This window comes from Aspergillus fischeri, genomic scaffold (assembly GCF_000149645.3).
Source record: "Aspergillus fischeri NRRL 181 1099437636263 genomic scaffold, whole genome shotgun sequence".
NCBI lineage: Eukaryota > Fungi > Ascomycota > Eurotiomycetes > Eurotiales > Aspergillaceae > Aspergillus > Aspergillus fischeri.
The window spans coordinates 278,948-303,589 of NW_001509763.1; the positions used below are offsets into that span (position 1 = coordinate 278,948).

Consider the following 24,642-nt stretch of genomic DNA (forward strand, 5'->3'; position numbering starts at 1 on the left):
TCAAGTACATGTAGCATATAACAATCGGGCCATCAGGATACTGCACGTTAGCTGAGGCAATGTACAACCAAAAAATTGTATGAAAACCCATAACCCAACTCCGAGGGCGCCAATCTATGCACTTCTTTCGTAAAGAACTACATTTGAGAGACGGAAAAAAGAGTAGTGATGAAGTGCACCGGAGGAAAGTGTTGGATTCAATAATTCTTCCGCAACTTTGTGCGCGAAAAAGAGAAACCAATATGGCGAAGTAGGGAGAATCACGAATTGCAAGCAGGATCTTGGAAAAAGTCAAGTTCAATGTACAACCACAAGAAGATTAGTTTGACCTCGGATCCAGTCCGTGTCTTAAGCAGGATGCTTTCTTAAAGGGGCAAGAAGAACGCGTCGGAGAAGTTTGGAAAGGGGGGCACGATTGATGTAGCTTGAAAGATGTCAGGCCAGTGTTCACAACGGCATAACTTCACCAAAATTGTGAGCGGAGAATCAAGGTCATATCTGAATCGGAGACAAGGGGGGCCCGAGCTCGGGGAGCTGGGAGATGCTCCTTGTGTGTGTAGTCTCAATCTGTTTGGGCTTCTGTTTCCGGCTCTTGGCTGTCTCAGGACGATACGTTGGTTCATCCTCGGCAGCTGCTTGACTGCTGCCGGAAGAAGATATGGCCCTTTCGTTAGCATCCGAATAAGGTAGAGAAGAGTGATCAACAGCTCCCGTCTTCGAAGATGCGGCATTCTCCTTTTCGTCCATCTCCCTTTCAAGCTGCAGGTACTCTTTCTCGGTCCAGCAACCCTGCCAGCAATTCTTCCAGTCGCATACGAGGAAATGAAAGCAAAACGCGTCAATCTTCATGCAAGGCTGGAAACAGATGCAGAGATTCCGATAATCCATCTTATTCTGATCGACATACGAGTGGAGGAGGTTGAGGTGGCAGGTGATTGCAAAGAGAAGGTAGTAGTTGTAGGGTGGCAGTTTCGAGAGCTCATCCTTCAGCAACTGCGGGGCGGTAGTTGCGCCCTCGCATTTCTCCGCAATCATGGCCTGGGTTTCCTTCGGCAAAAGTTCGTCGGGCAGCTCCCGTAGCCAAGCCTTAAACATAGATCCAATTGTATTGATGTCATAAAGATCTGGCTCGTCAAAAAGATTGATGTCGAGTTCTGCGCAGTTAGCGATAGACATGAAAGCTTGTCCAGCTCAGCTTACCTGTATCAAACCGCCGTTGCCAATGCTTTACTTCTTTACCACTACCGGGTACGCGGTAAAGTCCTTCTTCCTCACAGCCCTTATAATTGAGATAGCTGATGTGATATTAGTATAAGTGAGGACCAGCTCGACAGGACGGCAACTCACTCTATGCAACGATATGGCAAGGCAGGCATCCAAAACTCAGTCTTGTCTCGGCAGTCTTCCAGCTTCTTTGCTATGCGTGTTCGTCTGGCCTGCTCGATGAGAGGGAGGTTGATGACAGAGCAGACATAGTTATCATCGTTGAGTAATTCGCGTTCATTTGTGCTGCCACTCCTGGTAATCTTTCCAAAGAATCCTTTTCCTGCCTTTCCAAGTCTGTCTGCAGCACCACTGGAAGACTGTTTGATGTTGTTAAACAGCGCAGCAGAGGCACCTGACACCTGACTTAGTGAAGCGGAGGGCACCATTGAGCCGACATGATTTCTTTCTTTCCGAGCCTGACCACTGCCTGGCTCTCCGGTGCGATCGACGGCATAGGTACGCACTGCAGCATTCCCAGCTCCCTTGAAGCCGCGGTCTTGTCGGGCCGTAGCTGTCTTGGGGGTCATCTCCGCCTCCCGTTTGCTGCTTTCCTCAAGCTTCACTAGAGGCGCTGACGGACGCCGATTGGCTATTCTGTTTAACGCGGAGTCGTCCAGTCTGATGGAACGAGAGCGCGACAAGATATTGGCAAAGCGCGGCTTGTTCTTCTTCGTAGGATTTCCGGTCTCAAGATCGTTGCCAGCCTTTTTGATCTCAAGCGGTTGAGGATTCTTGCTTTCGACCGTATCTCCGTCTATCAGACCTGCCATTAGTATACTGATAAAAACTAAAACGCAGGACATTGTATGAAGCGAGACGCTTACTTTTTTCCTCTTGGGCTGCGCGCTCGATTGTACCAGGAAGATCTGGCGTCGACTCGTACGACTTGGAAGCGATCTGTGTTCTGCGATCCCTAGAACTGCCCCGGCTCTTGGGCTTGTCACTTGAACTTCCCGAACCGTCTGAGCGTTGGGCTCTGTGTGCAGATTTCGGCGCCTTGAGGTTCGCAAAGAAAGAGCGAGACGGTTCGCGACTGTGCTTGGGCGAATCCCTTGGCGAAGGAGGATATGGAGGAATGGCTGTGAAACCAGGAGTCGTGGGTTCCGCCGATTGAGCAGAAGAGAGTGGGAAAGTAGGACTGCTCGACTTGCTATTGGACTCTTGTGTTACAGGGCGGATGGTCGCTCCCTTGAAGAACGGCGAGCTGGACGATGATTTGGGAGAACGGGGTGTCAGGGGACTGGCTCTGTCGGAGCTTTGGGCACCGGGCGTAAGTGGAGATGAGTTCTTCGCATTCGCCTGTAGAGTGAAGGAGCTTAGATCTAGATTGGGAACGGTGGACTGTCTCGAAGGCATTCTTAGACGTGCGTCGGTTCGCCGGGCAATTCACCTGAAGGAGTATCGCGGAAAAACACGTCAGGGCGAGAAAAGTGATATATCAAGTGCCCACAGGATGTGCAAGCTCTATGAGGGGGATCTAATCGACTAGTCTGCGCCAACATGGTCAGCACAATTTTCGAGATTTTGACCAACAGGTAAATCACAGTGAGCTGGCTATGAGTAGACAGTCCCGGACTTATGGACTTACCCGTCTGACACTTCCCAGTCGTCCAGATGATGGAGCAAATTCAACTTTCCTTCAAGAAATGTCCGAGAGGAAGGGGCGCGAGCGAGACCGTTTCCTGAGATCACTCTGATGAAAGTATTGGAATGGAACCAGCCTTTCCAGTACTTCTTTCGATGCTTCGGATGGTCACTATCGGTACGGATCGCCGTTGAAGGGGGTAATATGGTTCGGGGGTTGAGATCTGTCAAGAAGTCGCACGACCATTAGTGAGATAGTAAGGAGCAAAACCTGCTGTATGAATAACGAAGAGATAAAAAGTATGTAGGATGATGTCTTTCACCGCAAGGAGCATGGCTGAATGTAGGGGTCTCAGAATGAATCAAGGCGATCTATAAATAAAGCTGACATTGACATAACCTCAACCCCTTGATGACCATTGACGCAGCGCATCCTTCCGTGATCCATGAAAGGGATCATCACAAGAGAAAATGGGAGTTTGGTCTGGATTTGCTCAACAAAGACATCTCTGTGACCTACCAAAGTGTGTCACCCCTCATACTCTTGAAAGCTCTCTACCCAAGGTCTATTCAGTGGCTTTCCATCTATCGCAGTTAAAAGACGAGCGATCCACGAAATCGTTGCCCACGAATGTTATAGGCAATGATTATTGAACGAATGTACGCTTGATTAATGTCTTGAAAATTTTCGTGTATGTTTTGTGGGAATATTTTTTCCCCTTGTGGAATCGAGGGGCGGTCGGTGAAGAGAGTACAAAGACAGAAGCGAAGCGCGACGGCAGCTTCCAAGTGGCTAGATATGAAAGAAGAACTGTTAAAGAGAAGAGGAAATATTCTGATAGGAATTACAGATCCTCCAAAAGAAAAAAAAAAAACGAAAGCAAAATGTCGCTATGAATGAGTAGAATGGAGAGGCTTGTGTAAGTAGGGGCTTACAGTAGTAGCAATAGCAGTAGTAGTACAGAGCAGGAGGAACACAAGAGGATGGATGGGTCCCGCACAGACTAGAGTACGGAGTAGTAGATAGGCTAAGTATCTAATAGATATCTCGTAGCGTCGCTGACTTGCTCGTCGCAGCAACGACACATTCCTTGAGTCCTTGACAGGCGCTAGTTTGACAAGACAGTAATAATGCAAGCGCGGCTGCGTGGTAAGCTAAGAAAAGGGGGAAGGATTAGTGGCGATTGAAGACGACTGCGAATGGGAAATTGCTCTATGGATCTATAAATGTCTAGTGGGCACTTCAGGTGCCACCTTTTTTGGTGTACGTGGTTGTCAGAACAGTGAATGATATTCAATCTGGATCATCCCAATTATCTGCAATATCGTCATGGAAATTTGGATCGAGACAGATAAAGCATATCTCCTAAAAAGAGATCATCTGTGTCCGTGGCTGGTTTGATGACACTATCTCATTGCGATGTCAATCCTCGATTAAATGGGAGAGGGACACTGATGATTAACATTTAACACATTGGTACAATGGAGTTTGTCTGGGGCGGGTATTCATGCTCTATGACCAATACAATGACCACTATGTATGAAACCTTACTCTCATGATTCTTTTCTCTACTGAATTCTGAAGTAGTAAAGAGTACTCAGCTATTTGAGCGCCTATACCTTTACTGTAGGATCTCCAGACTTCCAACCAACTTCGCTTTTTGTTTACTTCAGGGGATTTATACAGGCACGAAACAGCCTAACAATGGTCAGTGCCATTGTTCCTTACACCGAAAGATAATTCCCAGTGGTCAAAAGAATTGGCCTTGGACGGGCTGATGTAGACTTCGGTTCAGGGCATGCGATTGGGACAGCGGATTGGTCAACCAAATATTGCCGGAGGGTCGAGTTGACTCCTTTTTGCCGAATCACCAGGTTGCATTCAATATCAGAAGGACGGAACGGATGGCTACCTAATGTACCTGGCGGCTAGTATATTAAGTCAGTATCGCCTAGCCTTAACTTGATATCCTAAAATATTTGCTTTATGGATATAGAAAGGGGGAGTTATCATCAGCATAGTTCATACAGGCAACAAGTAAGTAACTCTTGTTCTTTCTCAACCTGCCCTTATTTAGTATCTATGCAGTGTACCACGGTACTCCATACTGGCTCCTGTTTATCATACAAATGCGTAACCACGGGTCAAAGAGATTTTGATACAACCAGTGGGTCACGATAAAAAAAGTACCTACGTAGTCATACCAAAGGTAACTAATATCTCAAGTCTCACTTTCTTACCAATCGATCTAGTCTACATATCTACCATCTACTATTAGTCTGTCGTTTCCAGACGTCAGTACATTTCCATTACCCCGCTGGATTCTCACAGGCCCATGTCGATCTATCACTCTATCGGTGTATCAGCTTACAAAGTTGACTAATGCCCTAGAGACTTTCAATCCTGTGCGCAAAGCGATCATTGCGTTTCATTGATTCGGTGAAGGGCAAGAAGTAGACTACCAACGGTTCGATGTACCCAGAAAGTCACTGATAGTTATGAAGTCTTCTGAGACAGACTAGTTTGTGCTTAAAAGATTGAGACTAGTAGTATGTGCGATGGAGCAGCTTCTCTGAGCTATTTTCTTATGCAAGTTATCTTACGTATGCGCCTGCTGATGGTCACCTCTGTCGCCCATATAGAGCCACCTCAGATGTCATATGGCCTTCCGTTCAAAAGATAAATTCGTGGACGGATGGAAACAAAAATCAGCCAATAACCGACATTATCTGGATATTATTATGATTCACATATTCACGTGGTTCACACTTATATGACTTCACACCGCTCTTGGATTCGATTGTGCATAGGGACTTGGCGAGCATGGCGATCCTTGTCTTTGAATGTCCCTTCTGAAACAATGCCCCGCCCTTTTGGCCCCTGGCCCGCTTTGGTGTCGCTAAGTCACGTGACGACAAGTCCTTTGCCGACTAGCGCGTAGCAGTCTTCCACTGCAGAAATTTATCCCCTTGACAATTTTCCATGGAGGCTGGCTGCCTTTTGCCTAAGCCTAATACAACCAGCAAAGCCAGGTGTCTTGTTAGCTTGTGAATCCTGGCTGCCCTTGTGGCTTTTCTTTTTATTCTTTTTGATTTATATCATGCTCTAGCCTCTTCTGGCCAGTTCGCTCGGAGAACAATCTTTGTAATTCGGGTGCCTTCAATGCTTCTGCTATCATCTAGCTGTGGAGGGGCCGCACAGAATCTGCTTCGCTACCTGAACCTGATTCCGAGCTAATAAGAGAACTCCCAGCTTTGAAATACTAACCAAGCTATTCTTCCCGAGTAAAAATAATTATCCAGACCCGAATTCGAGATGTCTCTGGTCTCGGGTCCTGGTAGAGCTGTTGGCACTCTTCCAGATCACACGTTGTGTGTACAGAAACATGTGGAGTACATCAGGAATCTGGACAGCGTGCGTGATACTTATATCTTCTCTTAATGATGGGGAAGATGGTTGACAGGTGACGCTAGAGGCGGGATGAGCTGGAATATTGGCTCACAGAGCATCTTCGTCTGAATGGCGTATACTGGGGCTTGACAGCCCTGCATCTTCTTGGCTTCCCGGAAGCTCTCCCTCGGAAAGAGACTATCAACTTTGTTCTCTCCTGTCAGCGCGAAAATGGCGGGTTCGGAGCTGCACCCGGCCATGATGCACACATGCTTTACACTGTCTCAGCCGTCCAGATACTTGTAACTCTGGATGCGATGGACGAGCTGGAAAAACGTGGTTTGGGAGGCAAGCGGAAAGTTGCATCTTGTATGATTTTGCTTCCCACTCTCTTGTAGTCACCTTCCATTCACACCTCGATCATACTAAACAATCGCAGTCATCGCAGGGCTACAGGACAGGGCGACAGGCTCCTTCATGGGCGACGAATGGGGTGAATTGGACACCCGTTTCGTCTATGGTGCCTTTAATGCCTTGTCATTATTAGGACTTATGGATATGGTCGATGTCTCTAAAGCCGTGGCCTACATCCAGAAATGTGAAAACCTGGATGGAGGATACGGCATCTGTCCCGGAGCCGAGTCCCATGCTGGACAGGTCTTCACGTGCGTGGGAGCGTTGGCCATTGCCGGACGTTTGGACCTTGTGAACAAGGATCGTCTTGGTAGTTGGCTCAGCGAAAGGCAATTGGACAATGGTGGGTTGAATGGACGTCCTGAAAAGTTGCCAGACGCTTGTTACAGTTGGTGGGTCGGGTCCAGCTTAGCGATGATTGACAGGCTGCACTGGATTGATGGCCACAAATTGGCTACATACATTCTGCGCTGTCAGGTGTGCTCGCCTCGTTGTCTACCAGAGTGTCGTCAGAACTGACTCGATGCAGGATCCTGAAGCTGGCGGTTTCGGAGATCGCCCAGGTAATATGGTTGATGTCTTCCATACGCACTTCGCAATTGCTGGTTTGAGTCTCCTGAAATTCGAAGGCGTCCAGGAAGTAGATCCCGTTTAGTAAGTCACTCGCACGATTTACTCCTTTGACACATTTTTGCTGACCCGGAAATAGTTGTATGCCAAGAGCAGTTACAATGAAATACTTGAAGAAGTAGCACCTTTCCAGCCAGTAAAGGCTCAAATGTCTCGACATTGTCCCCAACCGTAGTCAATTCGACCTCCTGCAATCTAATAACCCGTTGTTCTCTACCGTCCATGGACTATGGGATACAAGGCAGGAGAAGAGAAATGACCACTGCGACTTATTTCCGCTTCATATCATTCCACAATTGCCTGATAATAGGCTGTTAAGACGCACTGGCACAATATATCGCAGCGCACAACCTAATTTTATTCTTGCTAGATAGCTGATTAGATGAATCGAAAATATTTCCTCTATTGTTGCAATCCATCATCATGGTCGACTGAAGTCGACTGAAGTCGACTGCTGTAGACATAGGACATCCCGCCACCTTCCCAATACAAACATCCAGTCAATTACAGGCAGCCCCTTCTCGAAGCAGCAACGTTTGCATCGCTACATCGAAAAGAGGCAGGCACATCCCTTCGCACGTCAATCACCTGCTCGGAGGGAAATGGGTATCTCAAGGCAAGTATCGTTCATTCTCGTCACTTCTTCCACAATCAGGCGGGGGTGTTCTCGGTCAGGGCCAGTCTTTCTATCTTGGATTTTTGTTCTGCTCTATTCCGTGTTCGTGCAATTATCGGGCTACATTGCTTACTTGTCCCTTCCTTTCAGATCTCGCTTGGGTTGGATCCATCATTCCGACTGCCCAAGATGAATGCTGAAGCACTTCAATGCAACATCTGTCCCAAACGGGCTCGATTCAGCGATGTGTCTCACTTGTTAACCCACGTCTCATCGAAGGCCCATCTTTCCCATTACTTCAAACTTCAAGTGCGAAGCCATCAAGAAATTGAAGCCAGGAACCTCCTCCATGAATACGACAAATGGTACAAGGCCAACAACTTGGCCAAACTGCTTTCTGATCGGATGGCATCGAAGGAGGCTCGCAAAAGAAAGTCTCTTGGGAATGCGCTCGCACTTGCTACATCATTGACTGCCCGACCTGGTGCTGGACCAACAGATACACCTAGAGCTATATGCCCTCCATCTCATCAGCCTTTGCCTGCGTTCCTTGACCCACGCCTTTCTGACCCTTACCTGAACGGCGAACCCAATGTGAGGAGCGGAAATGCTTCTCTTTCCAGTCATCATGAAACGTCAGCTATGTCTTCAGTTCCTGATCCTCAGTCTCATGTCCGAACAGGCTATACCCTGCATTCGAACGATCCGCGCCAAGGGCTTGCACCGAACCAGTGTAAACAGGAGCCTGACTCTGAATCCGAAGAGGAAGGTGGTTCCGCCACGCAAATCACGCCGAGCCGGTCAATGAAACGAGAAAGCAGATCAGGTAACACTTTGCAATCGCTGAGCAGCAACTCCATCGATGACGACCCCTTTGTCGACGACAATGGAAGCTTTGATTACCTCAGGCTAGTCGGAGGTGACAAAGAGAGGGCAGACGAGATGACAAGACTGAAGGGTGTACTGTGGCCTGGCATGGATATTTTTGATTCTGCAACAGAGCAGATGAGGCGTAAGCGCAACCAGAAGAAAGATGAGAGCATACTCAAGATGATGGAAAAGACCTCCCTGTGTGTGGAGCCCACTGAACTTGTGTTTTCGCCAACAGGCATCCTGCGAAAGCAACGTGTTATATCAGGCAACGTCGAAGACAGCAGTCCCCTCAAGGGAGAGACACCGATCCCTAAAAGACGAGCCACTCGCCCGAAGCGTGCACTTTCCCAAGTTGACTCTAATGTTCCACGTGGACAGGATCGGAAAAGGAGCAAGAAAGGTGCGAAACGCGCGGCAATCAGACGCGAAGACGGCTTGGTCAGATATGACTCTCAGGCTTCAGGGAATCCTGGGGCTCAGTTGCCATTTAAATACGGCGTTAATCTCCGCTCCTCTTACGGAGATGAAACGGAAGAATTCAGTCTGGCGGTGAATGGGCTTGACTCCAGAGCTCGAACTGGTTTCACAGTTTTCCATGACGAATCTAGTCAGCACATATCCAGCTACGATGAGCAATATCTGCGCTTTGGAGTATCGAGTCCTTCTCGGGAATCTCTATTTCGGCGTGGAGCAACAGCTGAAAGTAGGGTCAACCGATTTTCGGGCAATAAGGCTCCATTGGCTTCTGGAAGGCTCGCTCATGCTTCTGCAGAGAAAGAAAACATCGACCCTATGCTAAACGATCACTGCCGGGGTAAATCCCCTCTACTGTGGCAATCGTCGATTAGATCGCAGCACGCAGGCGATACGGGTTATGCATCGCAGTATTTCTTCGAAGAAGCCCAAAGCAACGGACTGAGTCCTTTTGAGACTCATGGCTTCTACGCCGGCTATACGTTCAACCCATTGGTTATCTCAGCCCCTAAGCTACCCACTGAGAACCCAATCTTTGATGCCAATAGTCGTATTCCCCGATTGCATTCTATCACACGCGCTACATCGCCCGAGGCGACTATATCAGACATTGAGGAAGACGACTTCGAGCAACTCTACTTGGACACGAGTTCTCTCTAGTCTGCCAAGTTTCAACGCCGTCATTCTCTCTCTCAAATCGCATTTGTTGCGGCACGCTTGAACGTGAATGACTGATCCTTGTCCGCCACCGAACCGTTGACGTGTTTATTTATACATTAGCACTTGCTGTCATCCAGTATCCAGACGGACTTCTGCCTCCAAAGAAGGCACATGATTCTAGGCTCAGAATCGCGCCTTTGCTACCAGTGTTTTCCAGTTACTTCAAGTTTTTGTACTATTATACATTTTGTCAGGGAGCAGAGCGTCAGGGTCCGGTAGGATGGAGTTGCATGGTGGAACATTGCTGTACGATTGTCTGTATACGATAACTCATACTTTGATTAGATGATTAGATAATCAACCATTAAGATCAGATCGCGGGCACGATAAGTTAGCGTGTTCTTCACGCGTCAAGCTCCATGACGCAGCGGAATAAATCATTTGGAGTCCAGCATAACTTGGGATGATCTACAGAATCCAGAAGCCTTGAATCTGGCTGATTAATGAAGAAATATTTAGAGGCTTTTCAATAAGGTGCACACTGGCGCCGCTCGCTCAAAAGACATCGGAAGACTCATCGCCACTTCTACACCTGCGATGCCAAACTCCACGCCTCTAATCTGATCCTGCTTCGCGTTGACCAGTTGACTCAGGAGTCCACAGCGACTCCTGCGAGGTAAAATGACATTAAGTTCGTCGCAGTCATCGCCGCCATCCTCACAGAATCTCAAGCGTAAACAACAGACCATTTCCAGCTTCTTCACGAAGCGGGCGCCGACAGCAGAGAAGAGAAGCAACGACCTTGAAGATGGGCGAGCGACGACCCAGAAAGGGGCAGAGATGCCGCTGCGTGAAACCACAGGGGATCAAGATGATTTGGTGGACGACGAGGATGGGGATATAGTGGTTCGGGCTCCGAAGCGGGTCAAAACGAACCGAGTTGATCCTGAGAACGGGTTTGGACGCAATGTTACACGGGGACCAGACCCACCATCAAGCAGCAGCCAACGCACTAATCTTTGCAAGTTCGCGAGCTCTCCTGCTGATGATGCAGGCATTGAGAAAGCAGACGATCCGGAGGCGAGGCAGCGGCAGCTGGAACGCGAGAAACTACACAAACTATTTGTCAAGAAACTGGGAGGAGCTGACTGCCTAATCGGGATCGGTAGGAATGCCACCACTGAGGCTCCCTCTGGTACGGAGGAAGTTGCGGAAGGCGATGAGGATGATGAATCCGCACCCCCGCCCCGGTCAAAGGGGAAAGGAGCGTCAAAGAAGGGCGGGAGCAAGCTGACTCCGCTGGAGAAGCAAGTGATTGAGATCAAGCGCAAGCATATGGACACGGTTTTGGTGATCGAGGTGGGCTACAAGTTTCGATTCTTTGGCGAGGATGCGAGGATCGCCGCTAAGGAATTGAGTATTGTATGCATACCTGGCAAAATGAGGTTTGATGAACGTAAGTCAGTTCAGAATTCTTTTTCTGTCTTTCTGCATTGGAGATATGATTGCTAAAGGATGTGCGATTGCCAACAGATCCCTCCGAAGCCCATCTCGATCGCTTCGCATCCGCTAGTATACCAGTCCACCGATTACATGTGCATGTAAAGCGTCTCGTATCAGCTGGATACAAGGTCGGCGTGGTGAGGCAGTTGGAAACTGCCGCCCTCAAGGCTGTTGGAGACAATCGCAATGCTCCTTTCTCCCGAAAACTTACCAACCTATACACGAAGGGCACTTATGTAGACGATGTTGAGGGGTTGGATGGCGCTACTCCTGCTGCATCAGGCGGTGCTTCCCCGGCTACCGGGTACATGCTATGCATTACTGAAACAAATGCAAAGGGCTGGGGCAATGACGAAAAGGTACATGTTGGTATCGTCGCTGTCCAGCCAAACACCGGTGACATCATCTACGATGACTTTGAGGATGGATTTATGAGAAGCGAGGTGGAAGCTAGATTACTTCACATCGCGCCTTGCGAACTTGTCATTGTCGGGGAATTGTCCAAGGCTACAGAGAAACTCGTGCAGCACCTCTCTGGTAGCAAGCTGAATACGTTTGGCGACAAAGTCCGCGTGGATAGGGTCGCGAAGAAGAAGACCGCAGTGGCCGAATCACATAGTCATGTTGCAAACTTTTATGCTGCGAAACTGAAGGCAGCCAATACTGCGGACGATGCGCCAGCCAGTAACTTGCTCCAAAAGGTGCTTAATTTGCCGGAGCAGGTGACGGTGTGTCTCTCGGCTATGATCGAGCATCTGACAGAGTACGGATTGGAGCACATTTTCGAACTCACCAAGTATTTCCAACACTTTTCTTCTCGATCACACATGCTGCTGAACGCGAATACCCTGGTCAGTCTCGAGATCTACCAGAACCAGACAGATCATTCTGCCAAAGGCAGTCTTTTCTGGACCTTGGACCGAACGCAAACGAGATTTGGACAGCGGTTGCTCCGAAAATGGGTGGGACGCCCCTTGCTGGACAAGGAGCGCCTGGAGGAAAGGGTGAATGCTGTTGAGGAGCTGAAGAGTCCGGATAGGACTGTGCAGGTCGAGAGACTGAAGATATTGCTAGGAAGGATCAAGAGCGATCTGGAGAAGAATCTGATTCGGATATACTATGGAAAGGTACTGTGACTTAAATATACTGGAGCGGATCTTTTGCTAACGAGGAAACAGTGCACGCGCCCAGAGCTTCTCACTGTTCTTCAGACGCTGCAGACCATTGCACAGGAGTACGTTGACGTCAAGACCCCCGAGGACTCCGGCTTCACATCGCCAATTCTCGGTGAGGCTATTGCACGAGTGCCGTCAATATTGGAAGATGTTGTCAAGTTCCTGAACAAGATCAACATGCATGCGGCGCGAAACGACGACAAATATGAGTTCTTTCGGGAATCGGAAGAGACAGAAGGAATTAGCGAACACAAGTGCGGGATCGCCAGCGTTGAACATGAATTAGAGGAACATCGCTCTGTCGCTGCCGGGATCCTCAAGTGGCCGAAGGTGACTTACGTTACTTCGTCAGGGATCGAGTATCTGATCGAGGTTGAAAACACTGCAGCGGCCATCAAACGAGTGCCAGCATCATGGGTGAAGGTGAGCGGGACCAAGAAGCTTTCTAGATTCCATACGCCAGAGGTTATTCAGCTATTACGGCAACGAGATCAGCACAAGGAAGCGTTGGCTGCAGCGTGCGACCAAGCGTTCGCGGCTCTTCTGGCCGAGATAGCGACTAATTATCAGTCCTTCCGTGACAGCGTCCAGTCTCTAGCGACGCTCGACTGTCTGCTCTCACTGGCTGCAATTGCTAGCCAGCCAGGATACGTGAAGCCCGAGTATACCGATCAAACGTGTATTCACGTGGAACAAGGGCGCCATCCAATGGTCGAGCAACTTCTGCTTGATAGCTATGTTCCCAACGATATTGATCTGGACAGTGACAGGACTCGAGCCCTCCTCGTCACCGGTCCGAACATGGGCGGCAAGTCCAGTTATGTGCGGCAAATAGCCCTGATTGCCATTATGGCACAGATTGGCTCCTACGTGCCTGCTCGGTCCGCGAAGCTCGGCATGCTGGACGCCGTGTTTACTCGCATGGGAGCTTTCGACAACATGCTGGCGGGTGAATCGACCTTCATGGTCGAACTGTCGGAAACGGCCGACATCCTCAAGCAGGCAACGCCCCGTTCGCTGGTCATCCTTGATGAGCTGGGCCGGGGTACGTCTACTCATGATGGGGTTGCCATCGCGCAGGCGGTTCTAGATTACATGGTACGAACGATCCGAAGTCTGACCCTCTTTATCACCCACTATCAGCATCTTTCCAATATGGCGCAATCCTTCCCAAACCACGAACTTCGCAACGTGCACATGCGATTCACCGAGTCTGGGTCTGGCAAGGACGAAGAGATCACCTTCCTCTACGAGGTTGGAGAGGGTGTGGCGCATCGCAGTTACGGATTGAACGTGGCACGGTTGGCGAATCTACCAGCACCGTTACTCGAAGTGGCCAGGCAGAAGAGTTCGGAGCTAGAGGAGCGGATTCGCCGTCGTCGACTTGCCGGACTTCGTGCTGATGTTGGAGGATTAATGGAGGATCCTGCAAAGGGAGATGAGGACTTCTTCCAACGGCTCATCAGCAACGCGGAGCAGCTGTAGGTCAACTTGCAGACCGGCGAAAGGTTTCGGGGATTTGGCATGCTACCATACATACAGTTACCACATAGATAGGGCTCAATCATCATCCTACTCCGTATGTTCAGCTTGAATGCAACTTGGTCAGTTCACGTTGAGTATCGGTCAAGCTGTGGATGCCATCATTTAGACTTGGCTTGAAAGTTACTACGAATTACGATCTACACCAAGGACTGGCGATCGTCCTACCGGACCTTGCGTGTTCTTGACTGGGAGAAAGGTGGAGACTCATTGCGACTCGTATTTGGCAGAGGTTGTACTTGCGCGACGACTCACCACCAACACCTTTCTCACCAATGCACTCTCAATTGTCCCAATTAGCCCAACCCTCAAGTGCAGCGAAGCTAGGTCCAGTCTCGATGCAAGTAGGTGGCTGCGTGACCGTCATATATTTGAATCGATTTCCCAGTGACCTAGCTTCTATAACCCATGTATCGTGCAAGCCATCCTGAACGGAAGATCAACCAGACCGCAAATTCTACTCGTCTATCGCCTTCGAGAAGGACTATGCGATCAAGGGTATGACAAGCGACAGACGAAGAAAAAGGATCAAGGTGAAAAGAAGTCCGTCCATTCGAGCATCGTTGCTTTCAAATTTTTTTGCGTTTCATTAGAAAGGGTTGAGCTTGGTTTCCCCGTTGGCTCTCTCTTTTATTCCCTGATATCTCGAAGACAGATAGGATATGTAGAAAGATTTGGATGGAAAGCCAAAATATCACAACCGTTTCGTTCGCATCAGCCCATGCAAAGTTGAACCCAGCCACGCATTTCTCATTGCTAGAAGAACTTTTGCCTTTCCCGACCTCCCAGAATCATTTCCAACGCAAGCAAACGTACACGGCCGGCCTCGAGAGGGGAATAAAAGACGACAACTCGGCGAGAAAATCGACGCGGAATTACCGCAGACGGCGGGCCTCTCTCTCGGATTCGAGCAGGCAGAGGATGTCATCGACCTTGACTGTAGGTAGCGACAAAGATTCCTAGTTAGCCCATGCACATGCACATTTTGAATATTCCACCCTGGTTTTCGAATTCCGATGGTCCCCAGTATCCGGATTCAATATGGTTCGGGCTTGCAGTCGCATTCGCATTCGGAGTCATTCCCAATTTTTTGCGTTCCCTGCACCGAGATGACCAGTTTCTTCGTTTTGAATTGTCGCGCTCGGATTGTCGGCCGGGATACGAGGACCACCGAAAGAAAAACCTCCAAAACTCAATCGCTGAGTGGAAATCGCATACCTGGACCCTTGACGTTACGGATGATGCTGCGGGAAGTGTCATCCATGAACTCGACGCGGACTTGGGTGACACCACCACGGGAGCCTAAAGCGAGAAGCAGTTATTATACCAAATTCCACGCGACATCCATCATTGTAGACTGTAGATTGTAGATTGTAGACCACGTACCGGTACGGCCGAGAACACGAGTCACCTTGACGAGCTTAACAGGCTGCTTGGCGGAATCCATCTTGGAGGTTGGGCTCGACGACAGCGAGAGGGTTGACTTGACGGGATAGAAGGGAAGATGGCGGCGTTCGGTGGGTTAGATGAGGCCGTACGGGTATAGAGTGGTGTGGTGGACTGTGATTGCAAGCGAGGAATTTGCCGGCTTGTGTGGGTTTCTATTTTGGGCTTAGCGCAGGAAATTGGGACTTTACGCGAGGGCTCAGGGCTAACTGACACCTGGAATCTCAGGCATGAATGAAACCGGTTTCAGGCATAGATGCACAAGGCAGCATTCAGGCCACAAGGCATCGGTTTGGTCTCCGATGAGGATCCGTGACTTTTTTTTTTTTTTTTCTTTCCCTTTCTTGATGGCAGACTCCAGGTTCAACCTTGGGATCCCGTGGTTCAAGAAAATAATGTGATTCGTAGAACCTCGTACTCATGAATTCGGCTTCTATGTACATACTCCAGATAGCTTTATTTTAACAATTGTAGTCGCAATTGAGCTGAATTCCTGGCTGTCCTGCAGCTTCTGCCCCTCACTGTTCGAGTCAGAACCTGAACTCCGATTTCGTTCCTGGAAACCTGCAACTTTCGGTCAACTCTTCATTCCAGGCACGTCAGCGGTGCGCCAGTCAATTCCCGTTGGATTTACTGTATAACATTGTCATTATCATTTAATCTCACTTGTGCATAATATCAATCCTTTCCCCTCTAAATTTGCTGCGATTCCTGGCACAACTCACATCTACCCCGCGTCGTCGATCGTCCGTAGTCATGGATCTCGTCAACCAGTATGTGACCTCACCACCAAGAACAGACCCTAAATTTCACTCAATTGCTATACTACAAGACCGCCTCATAATGACTAACATTCTCTTTCAGCCTCGAAGGAAGACTCCTCTTCGCGGTCCCTAAAAGCAAGTTCCCTCTGTGACTCACCTCATCTTTCGCAATCGCAATTCCATTCTTTGACCTCAGGACCCTACGATCGCAACGACAAAGACTCTCAGCTAATTCATACTCTTGTTCACAACAGAGGGCCGTCTCCAACAGGCTACCCTAGACCTCCTGTCAGGCAGTGACATCCAATTCCGCCGCGAAACCCGCCTCGACATCGCACTGGTCAAGAACCTCCCAATTGCACTCATCTTCCTCCCCGCCGCAGACATCCCGACCTTCGTCGGCGAGGGCCGCGTAGACCTCGGTATCACCGGCCGCGACCAGGTCGCCGAACACGATGCGCAGCTGGCCGAGGGCGAGGTCTCGGGCGTCGAGGAGATCATGGATCTCGGGTTCGGCGGGTGCAAGCTGCAGGTGCAGGTTCCGCAGAAGGGCGACGTCACGGAGGCGAAGCAGTTGATCGGCAAGAATGTTGTGACTAGCTTCACGGCGCTGACGCAGGCCTTCTTCTCTCGGCTGGAGGGCGTGGAGTTTGGGCAGAAGCTCAGCACTAAGATCAAGTATGTCGGTGGTAGTGTCGAGGCTGCTTGTGCTCTGGGTGTGGCCGATGGTATTGTCGATCTTGTTGGTATGTGTTGCCGTTTCTGTTTCCCTTGAGTGAGTTCGATACTGACCGGAGCAGAATCCGGCGAGACCATGAAGGCTGCTGGTCTCAAGGCCATTGATACTGTCGTCGAAAGCACGGCCGTGCTGGTCAAGTCTCGGTCAACCCAGAACTCCCTTGTTGATTTGATCACCTCTCGTATCAGTGGTGTTATCAGTATGTCCCCCTAAATCTGATTGAATGGCCAAGTGCTTACGGTCTTCACTACAGCCGCTCAGAGATACGTCCTGTGCCAGTACAACATTCCCCGCTCCGGGCTATCGGTTGCCTCGCAGATTACCCCCGGCAAGCGGGCGCCCACAATCACCGCTCTGGAGGAGGAAGGCTGGGTGGCCGTCAGCTCCATGGTGGAGAAGAAGAAGATTGCGACGGTCATGGACGAGCTGCTCAAAGTCGGCGCATCGGACATTCTGGTCCTCAACATTGCCAACTCGAGAACGGGTTAGAATTTTCCCTTTTTTTTTTTTTTTTTTTTATCGTTTTTAGATTCTATGCGGCGCGTGATTTGTAAGATCGTTATATCTATTGAACTTGGAGGGTTATCTTGGCGGTTGGCGGAAACTATAGACTACGGATATATGAGAAAATGAAACCGATCATCAAAATATAGCAAGGATAGATCGATACGTTTATACATGTCTATCTTCTATATATGAACGATTGGAGATGCAGTATACAAAGGCGCCATGCAGAGATAGCAGCAGTCGGGTCATTACTTGTATTGTCGTCATCATAAAACAAGCGCTTGGGGTATCAAATACATGCAGTCCGTAGAAGAGCTTACGAAGAAGGCGCAGGCTCAGGCCCCGGCCCCGGACTCGGCCCCAATCCCACGCCCTCCCGTCGGCCACGGACCAAAGCCCGGAGACACTGGCCCACCCCTTCCAGATCGCCCAGCAGCCCAACATGCCCGCGCTCGCTCTTGACCAGCCCGCCCTTGATGATCCGGTACCCCGGGGGCAGCATCGCCGCCGAGGCGAGACAGACGCCGTCGCCAGCCGCGAAGGCCAGATCATCGTATGCATCCTGCCGCTTGATCTGCTCGGGCGACCAGACGCGCGCGCCGTAGACGGTGGGGACGGACTTGCCGTAGAGGACTGCAGCAGGCGGGTAGCGGTTCTCGGCCTGGTGGGCGGGATTGAAGGCGAGTTCCTGCTTGAAGCGCTTGACTTCGGCGAGGGTGCGCTCGAGGTAGGCGATGGCCGTGGCGCGGGGGATGGTGGAGGTTGTTGCGAGCTTGGTGTGCGCTGCGGCGCCGCGGAGGTTGGCGGTTGGGCCAACGAGGCCGTCGGCTGTTGGGGCCATGGCGGAGGCTTTGGTGGCGACGTCGGAGACGGGGCCGGTGGTGTAGGGGGCGTTCTCGCGGTGATGGGGGTGGTGGACGGCGCGGCCGTCTGTGCTGCGTCGAGTGGGTGTGTCGGTGATTTCTTCGGCGGAGCCGTTGTTGTTCTCTCTGCTGAGGACGGTGGTGAAGCGCTTGCGGATGCCGAGGTCGGGTAGGTTGTCTTTGAAGCCGCGGGTGGCTGTCAGCGGAGGCAGGGCGGGACTGATGCAGGGCGAGAGGCGGTATTCGTCCCAGTTCTGGACGGAGAAGAAATCGACGCGGTATTCTTCCTTGGTGCGTTTGTCGATGAAGCAGCGGCCGTCCTCGGGGAGGAGAGCGAAGCTCGTCCGGAAGGTGAAGTTCACTTGCGCTGTGAGCACGCGGGTGCTCAGAAGGACCTCGTCCCCGTTGCGCAGGGGCCCGAGGATGTTGACGCAGTGCTGTGGGACGCCGGCGTAGAGGACTCCGGCGAAGAGCTCGGGCCGTTGGTTGACGGCATGGCGCGTAATCAGACCGCCCAGGCTGTGGGCAACGACATACGCTCCTCTTTTCTCCGGTGGCACATTGGGTGCGTTGGACGGGAGGCCTTCCAGGAATTTGATCAGTTTCTTCGAAAGTAGGTGCGGGCTTAGTCGCCAATCGTAGCCGTAGTTCCAGACGCGGAGCTTGCCATTGACGGCGTTGTCGCACTTTTGCAGTCGCTTCATCAGCCGGCGGCAGATGTCAACGGGCCCGACATGCGACAACACGCCCGAGGGGATGATCGTTTCCTCCATCCGCTCTTCGTCCTCCGGGTTCAAGCCGACTTCGAGATCGACCTTGCGAAGATTGAGTCCCACTTTCATCGGAACCCACAGCTGGCGATGGGGCGGTTGGGCTGAGCGCAGGACAGAGCCCCGGTAGCCTCCTAAGATGACCACGTCGCCGGTCAACTCGGACAAGGCTTCGGCTAGGATGGGATGCGTCGAGGCTGAATTATTGCGTGGGGATTGCTCACGCGAATGCGAGGCCTTTTCTCTGAGAATCTCCCGATGGGACTGCAGTTCCGCAGCCGGTGGGACTGCTTTTCGATGGGTGACTTCGCTGAGAAATGGCTTGTATCCCCACTCGTTGCGGAGATCCTGAAGGTGCAAGGTGGGCATGCTCAGCAGCCGGCTACTAGAGTCTTGGAGACTGTCCTTGATGGCCTTGAAACGACTGTTGATCTGGGAATGAATATGTTCGTACCGGGGTGCCTGATCCAGGGACGACGCAGTGGACGATGCTCTCAGGTACAAAGATTGATCCGATGAGGATCGCCTGAGCGAGGCTGCGTTCCCGGAGAAGTTACTTGGTTTGCGTGTAAATGAATGCTTCGCAGCCGTCATCCCGTTCAAAGGTCTCAACTCCGGAATCGGCTCCTCCGCAGCAGGTGGGTGCGCGTGGGGAGTTGAGCACGACCGCCGCCTCTGCTGTTCAGCGGCCGCTTGTGCCTGTTCAAGAGCCAGTCCGGACGGCATAGGCTTCACAGTCTGGCTGCGAGCTCGGTTATGCAAGGTATTTGACCGAAAGGGCAGCGATGACCGTTTCGCCAAAGAGCCCAGGTCCGGCAAAAACTTCTTCAGCCGCAGGTTGGATATAGCATCTCCAGACCAGGCCCGAGGACGCGGTAGTCCATTCTTAAGGATCGACCTGGTGAAGCTGGTCCGTTGACCGTCTTTCGCAGGGGTGACAGTGCTCTGTTGCACCCCGTTCCGGGCCAGGGCAGCACGGTCCGGTAGACCAGCTCCCTCTGGCGGATGCACATGGGATTCCCGAGCATCCGGCAGCGACTCCGGTTCAGAAGTGATCTCAGAAAGGAAGAGACCGTCGGAGTCGGGGACATTGTCAGGAATGGCATCAAAATACTGGCCATTGCGCTCCATGATACGGGATTTCTCCTCCGCAGGCGTCATACGGGCCTTCATGCGACTCTGCGTTGGGCCGATACTGACGCCAACCATCTCGTCGGCTTCATCTTCCTTGGCCGCGTCGACGGACTGGTAGCCCAGTTCATCGCTGTCAGAATTGGACTGGAGGATCGGAGAGCGATCCTCCGGGCTGGAAGATGCATCCACGATTGCATTGACCTGATCATGGCCTTCCGGATTGACCAGCGAATGCGGCATGATGTCGAAGTTGAGGTTGCTGGTGGTGGTGGATGACTCTGTCCATGCGGTAGTAACGAGAGTGATGATGAACAAAGAACGACAATGGAAGACAGATAATGGTGATTTAAAAATAAGCAGACTAGCACCACGAATTCACATGTGAGAGACTAAGGCAGTCTAAAGAGTGGAGATGGAGATGTCTGAGCTAGGATGAGGCGATGAAGCTCTAACTTGTCGAAGTCGTATTCGTATCTGTCTCGAGAATCGCAGTAGGAAGAAGTTGCGTGACTTGATGATGATAATAGTTAAGAGGAGGAATTTCCCTGAAGATCTTCTTCTCTTCCCTTCTCAATAATACTAATGATTCATAATCCTTTCATAATCTTGTTATCCAACTGAAGTTTCTGTTGGTTTCATTCTTTTTCCTTTTTTTTTTTAATCGCGGTTCCACTGGAATTGCACAGCCTCCGGAGCTCCCGGAAGACACTTACACAACAGTTGTGGATGAAGTTATTGAAGGAGGATGATGATTCGCTGGTAAGCAGAAGCTGGAGAATGCTTGAATCGATCTTGACCCAGTTAGCCCCTGATTGTTCAAATGTTGTGTTCCATGGTGTTGTGCATTGGTAGGTATATATTTGTTGTTGCTGCTATACAATATCTTGATGAACAGTCCGTTTGGGCACGTCATAGAAGGATAACCTTCCCCCATAATCCGCGGAGAAGATCAGATAAATCAAATTCTCTCTAACTTGGACCTGGCTATATCTTGCCACTAACTTAATACGCTGGACATACGAATACATAGCCATGACACATGATATCATGTCCATCGCCACAGCACAGTGACTGTATGGAGTAAGGCACGGAGTACAATTTGATCACAATCTCATGTAGTCTCAATTGCAAGTACAGAAAAGAATACCGTGGTATCATCAATCATAAAAAGTAGACATAGACTGCCTAACGAGTCTCCCTCTGGCCAGAAAGCGTTCCTGACCGGATCTCCTGCTCGCCCTTATTCGCTATGGCCTCGTTCTTCGCTGCGCCTGCTTCATGACCAAATGCCTTGTCAACAGCTGCATTCATTGCTCCCCGCAACGACTCCCCAGCACCCTGTTAAAGCCCTCGTTAGAACTCATCTCCGCTGATCAGAGAACGTAGCAGATCGACTTACGTGAATGCCAGCAATGGCTGATTTCACCCCACGGCCAATCTCCTCGCCCTTGGCTGCTGATCGGCCCTGTCCGTCCGCAGTATAGTGCTTGTTTTCAGTGCTGGGGGCATATTCAGCTCGGTAGTCCTGCTTATCGTAGCTGCTGGATCCCGGGGCGGGCTGGTGGCCCACTCCGCCGGCAGTCGCGTATCCGGACCCAGTCGCGGGGTTGTACCCCGATACATTGGGGTCATATCGTGAGCGATTATCTTCCACTCCAGGCGTTCCGACGGAGGTGGTCGAGGAGCCCTGCCTGACACCCACACCTGCTCCAGAAGTATCGGTAGGATTGCGGGAGGCGCCTGTACCTGTCTCGTTGGTCGTCTTGGTGGTCGTGTTACCGGTCTGGCTGTCGACACGGGGATCAAGCTTGTTCATGACTGAGGAGCTGTGAGGGCCCGCGTTGGAGCTATTCGGGTTGTTGTAGCTCTGTGTGGCGCCTGGGTGGACGTTGCCGGAGGAGGCCATGCCTGGGGCGTACTGGGCGCGGTTGTTCAAGTCGCTGTCGACGCGGGGATCGAGAGTGTTGGCGACGTTGGAGTTATGCGGTCCGGCTGACTTGGAGGCAGGTCCAGTAAAAGGGTCTGCGGTGCTAGCTGCAGTGTTGACGTTGGTCCCAATTGGAGTGGTGGAGTTGGGGTCTTGGTTGTAGCCTCCGGTGGAGGCCTGGTAAGGTGTTTGGGTAGTACTCATGTTGTAGATCGGAATTTATCTGTTGGTATGATATGAGATAGTAAGTTATTATTCAGTGCTCGGATTGCAAGTCCGTCGAATACCACGGTAGATGTTCTTATAGTTTGCCCCAGTTTGATGCTCAGCACCTTCGACATCATCGCCTTGACCGGTGACGTCAGGCTGACCCCATATACTGTCGGGGGACCACATGCTGTTTGAATGAGTTCCCAAGTGGTACTCGGTAGATCATAGGCTATCTGAGAACAAAAGCTTGTTCAATTCAATACGAGACCAATTCAATCTCTTTGAACTGGGATGAGGGTCGTACAATTGCTCAGTGGCTGTTCCTCTCTATCTCCCAAAAGAGAAAAATCCTTATCGATAAGATGGAATGCATAACTACGTCATGAATGCATAAATGAACATATGCAATGCACAAGTCTGCCATGCAATTATGCCCTCCCCAGTTCTTGCAATGAGCCAATGACTCTATTACTTTCTAGACTTCTTCTAGGACTAAAGACAAGTCCGTTAATCTGCGGAGCCAAACTCTGTCTCTAGATTAGCTCCTTGGACCGTCGTGACTGAGACAAGTGAAGAACGGACTGATAACTGAATACAGAATATCGGCCGTGCCGAGGCACTTTCGCTGCAAGTCAAAGGATGTGAGAAAAGGTAGACAGATAACCGAAGCCTATATGTGAAGGATCGCTCCATCTTTCACTGCACGTTTTCCATTCTTGCATCGCATTTCCATCTATCTTTTCATATTTGGTCGCAGCAAACATATAACCAAAATGCCCATCTCAAACAGACAGCTCATCTACGCCAACACGCCCTCCCCGGCCATCGACCCCTCCCTGACCAATGGAACCTTCAAGCTCAACACAACCTCCATCCCCGACCAGATCCCCAATGACAAAGTCCTCGTGCGCGTGCACTACCTCTCCCTCGACCCGGCCATGCGCCAATGGCTCACGGCAAAACGGTCATACATTGCCCCCGTTGAGCGCGGCAGCGTCATGCGCGGCCAGAGCATCGCACAGGTGATCGCGGTCGGAAGCGGACTACAATCCCAATACAAGGTCGGCGACTGGGTCGTCGCTTACTCCGGCTGGCAGGAATATTGTCTGCTGGGGCCCAAGGAGGCCCAGAAGGTGGTCGTCCCTCCCGGCTGCCAACCCACCGATGCCATGTCGGTGCTGGGAATGACGGGGTTGACTGCCTACTTTGGCATGATGGAGGTCGGACAGCCGAAGCCTGGCGACACCGTCGTTGTGTCTGGTGCCGCCGGCGCGACGGGCATGGTCGCCGGACAGATTGCCAAGGTCAAGGGGGCCAAGCGGGTTGTCGGCATTGCGGGCAGTGCTGACAAGTGCGAGTTCCTGGTCAAGGAGCTTGGGTTCGATGCGGCGATTAACTACAAGGATAAGGACTGGAAGAAGCAGTTGAAGGAGGCTACGCCGGAGTACATCGATGTGTATTTTGACAATGTCGGAGGAGAAATCCTCGATGCTTGTCTGGCTCGGGCCCAGAAAGACTCTCGGTTCGCGATCTGCGGTGCGATCAGCCAGTACAACTCGGCCAAGCCCCAGGGGCCTGCGAGCTTCATGAATGTTATTGTAAGTTTACTGCTAGGCATGTGATAGCTGATCGATCGCTAATGGTGTATTGCAGTCGCAACGGATCACAATGAAAGGTTTCATCGTGTTCGACTATGCGAAGAAGTATGACATTGCCTTGAAGGATCTCTCGACATGGTTAACCCAGGGGAAGATCAAGCGCAAGGAGCATATCATCCGGGGTGGACTGGAGGCGGCGCCTCAGGGTCTAGTGAGTCTCTACGAAGGTGCCAATACAGGCAAGATGATGGTCGAGGTGGCACCTGTTAGTGAGGCTATTGGAGCCAAGGCCAAGCTGTAAGATGTACATAAGTATGTAAAGCTTGCTACAAATATCTATAGCGTGGATTGATTCTGTCATGACGTGAAAGAGCGTATAAAAGAACTGATACTAAGGTAGAAGAGGGAGTGCATCTTGTATTGGAACTTTGCGTTGATATACCACGGTGGATCAGGTACACAGAAGACGGCAACAAATGAATTGTCTTGTATGGAAGAATAACGTTTGAAGATCGGTCGGACCGATACAGGGCATCAGTCTGGTCGAGTTCGTGGT

General features: G+C 50.8%; 9 protein-coding genes across 9 annotated transcripts, besides 3 other annotated features; 5 read left to right on the plus strand and 4 right to left on the minus strand.

The window, feature by feature from the left end:
- Positions 1–492: 492 nt before the first annotated feature.
- On the minus strand, positions 493–2,622 carry NFIA_025420 (putative Rho GTPase activator (Bem2); the record flags this gene model as incomplete). The annotated part of the gene is made up of 4 exons (XM_001261365.1): positions 493–1,154; positions 1,201–1,295; positions 1,348–2,029; positions 2,091–2,622. The coding sequence occupies 4 exons, from the start codon at positions 2,620–2,622 to the stop codon at positions 493–495; spliced, it is 1,971 nt and encodes a 656-aa protein (XP_001261366.1).
- Positions 2,623–6,166: 3,544 nt separating this feature from the next.
- On the plus strand, positions 6,167–7,407 carry NFIA_025430 (Rab geranylgeranyltransferase subunit beta BET2; the record flags this gene model as incomplete). The annotated part of the gene is made up of 5 exons (XM_001261366.1): positions 6,167–6,265; positions 6,325–6,610; positions 6,681–7,132; positions 7,185–7,309; positions 7,365–7,407. The coding sequence occupies 5 exons, from the start codon at positions 6,167–6,169 to the stop codon at positions 7,405–7,407; spliced, it is 1,005 nt and encodes a 334-aa protein (XP_001261367.1).
- Positions 7,408–7,711: 304 nt separating this feature from the next.
- Positions 7,712–7,738: a microsatellite.
- A 352-nt stretch (positions 7,739–8,090) lies between these two features.
- Positions 8,091–9,908, plus strand: NFIA_025440 (uncharacterized protein; the record flags this gene model as incomplete). The annotated part of the gene is made up of 1 exon (XM_001261367.1): positions 8,091–9,908. One exon carries the CDS (start codon positions 8,091–8,093, stop codon positions 9,906–9,908), a length of 1,818 nt encoding a protein of 605 aa, XP_001261368.1.
- A 681-nt stretch (positions 9,909–10,589) lies between these two features.
- Positions 10,590–14,071, plus strand: msh3 (mismatch repair protein MSH3; the record flags this gene model as incomplete). Its single annotated transcript, XM_001261368.1, has 3 exons — positions 10,590–11,364; positions 11,442–12,538; positions 12,590–14,071. 3 exons carry the CDS (start codon positions 10,590–10,592, stop codon positions 14,069–14,071), a joined length of 3,354 nt encoding a protein of 1,117 aa, XP_001261369.1.
- A 932-nt stretch (positions 14,072–15,003) lies between these two features.
- On the minus strand, positions 15,004–15,575 carry NFIA_025460 (40S ribosomal protein eS28; the record flags this gene model as incomplete). The annotated part of the gene is made up of 3 exons (XM_001261369.1): positions 15,004–15,065; positions 15,347–15,430; positions 15,515–15,575. 3 exons carry the CDS (start codon positions 15,573–15,575, stop codon positions 15,004–15,006), a joined length of 207 nt encoding a protein of 68 aa, XP_001261370.1.
- Positions 15,576–16,417: 842 nt separating this feature from the next.
- NFIA_025470 (ATP phosphoribosyltransferase) lies at positions 16,418–17,566 on the plus strand (the record flags this gene model as incomplete). Its single annotated transcript, XM_001261370.1, has 4 exons — positions 16,418–16,463; positions 16,593–17,084; positions 17,139–17,276; positions 17,331–17,566. 4 exons carry the CDS (start codon positions 16,418–16,420, stop codon positions 17,564–17,566), a joined length of 912 nt encoding a protein of 303 aa, XP_001261371.1.
- Positions 17,567–17,575: 9 nt separating this feature from the next.
- Positions 17,576–17,595: a microsatellite.
- Positions 17,596–17,900: 305 nt separating this feature from the next.
- NFIA_025480 (uncharacterized protein) lies at positions 17,901–20,591 on the minus strand (the record flags this gene model as incomplete). The annotated part of the gene is made up of 1 exon (XM_001261371.1): positions 17,901–20,591. The coding sequence occupies one exon, from the start codon at positions 20,589–20,591 to the stop codon at positions 17,901–17,903; it is 2,691 nt and encodes an 896-aa protein (XP_001261372.1).
- Positions 18,223–18,588: a mobile genetic element.
- Positions 20,592–21,536: 945 nt separating the features above from the next.
- Positions 21,537–22,482, minus strand: dprC (the record flags this gene model as incomplete). The annotated part of the gene is made up of 2 exons (XM_001261372.1): positions 21,537–21,689; positions 21,751–22,482. 2 exons carry the CDS (start codon positions 22,480–22,482, stop codon positions 21,537–21,539), a joined length of 885 nt encoding a protein of 294 aa, XP_001261373.1.
- Positions 22,483–23,261: 779 nt separating this feature from the next.
- On the plus strand, positions 23,262–24,387 carry NFIA_025500 (NADP-dependent oxidoreductase; the record flags this gene model as incomplete). Its single annotated transcript, XM_001261373.1, has 2 exons — positions 23,262–24,086; positions 24,142–24,387. 2 exons carry the CDS (start codon positions 23,262–23,264, stop codon positions 24,385–24,387), a joined length of 1,071 nt encoding a protein of 356 aa, XP_001261374.1.
- Between the last annotated feature and the right edge of the window lie 255 nt (positions 24,388–24,642).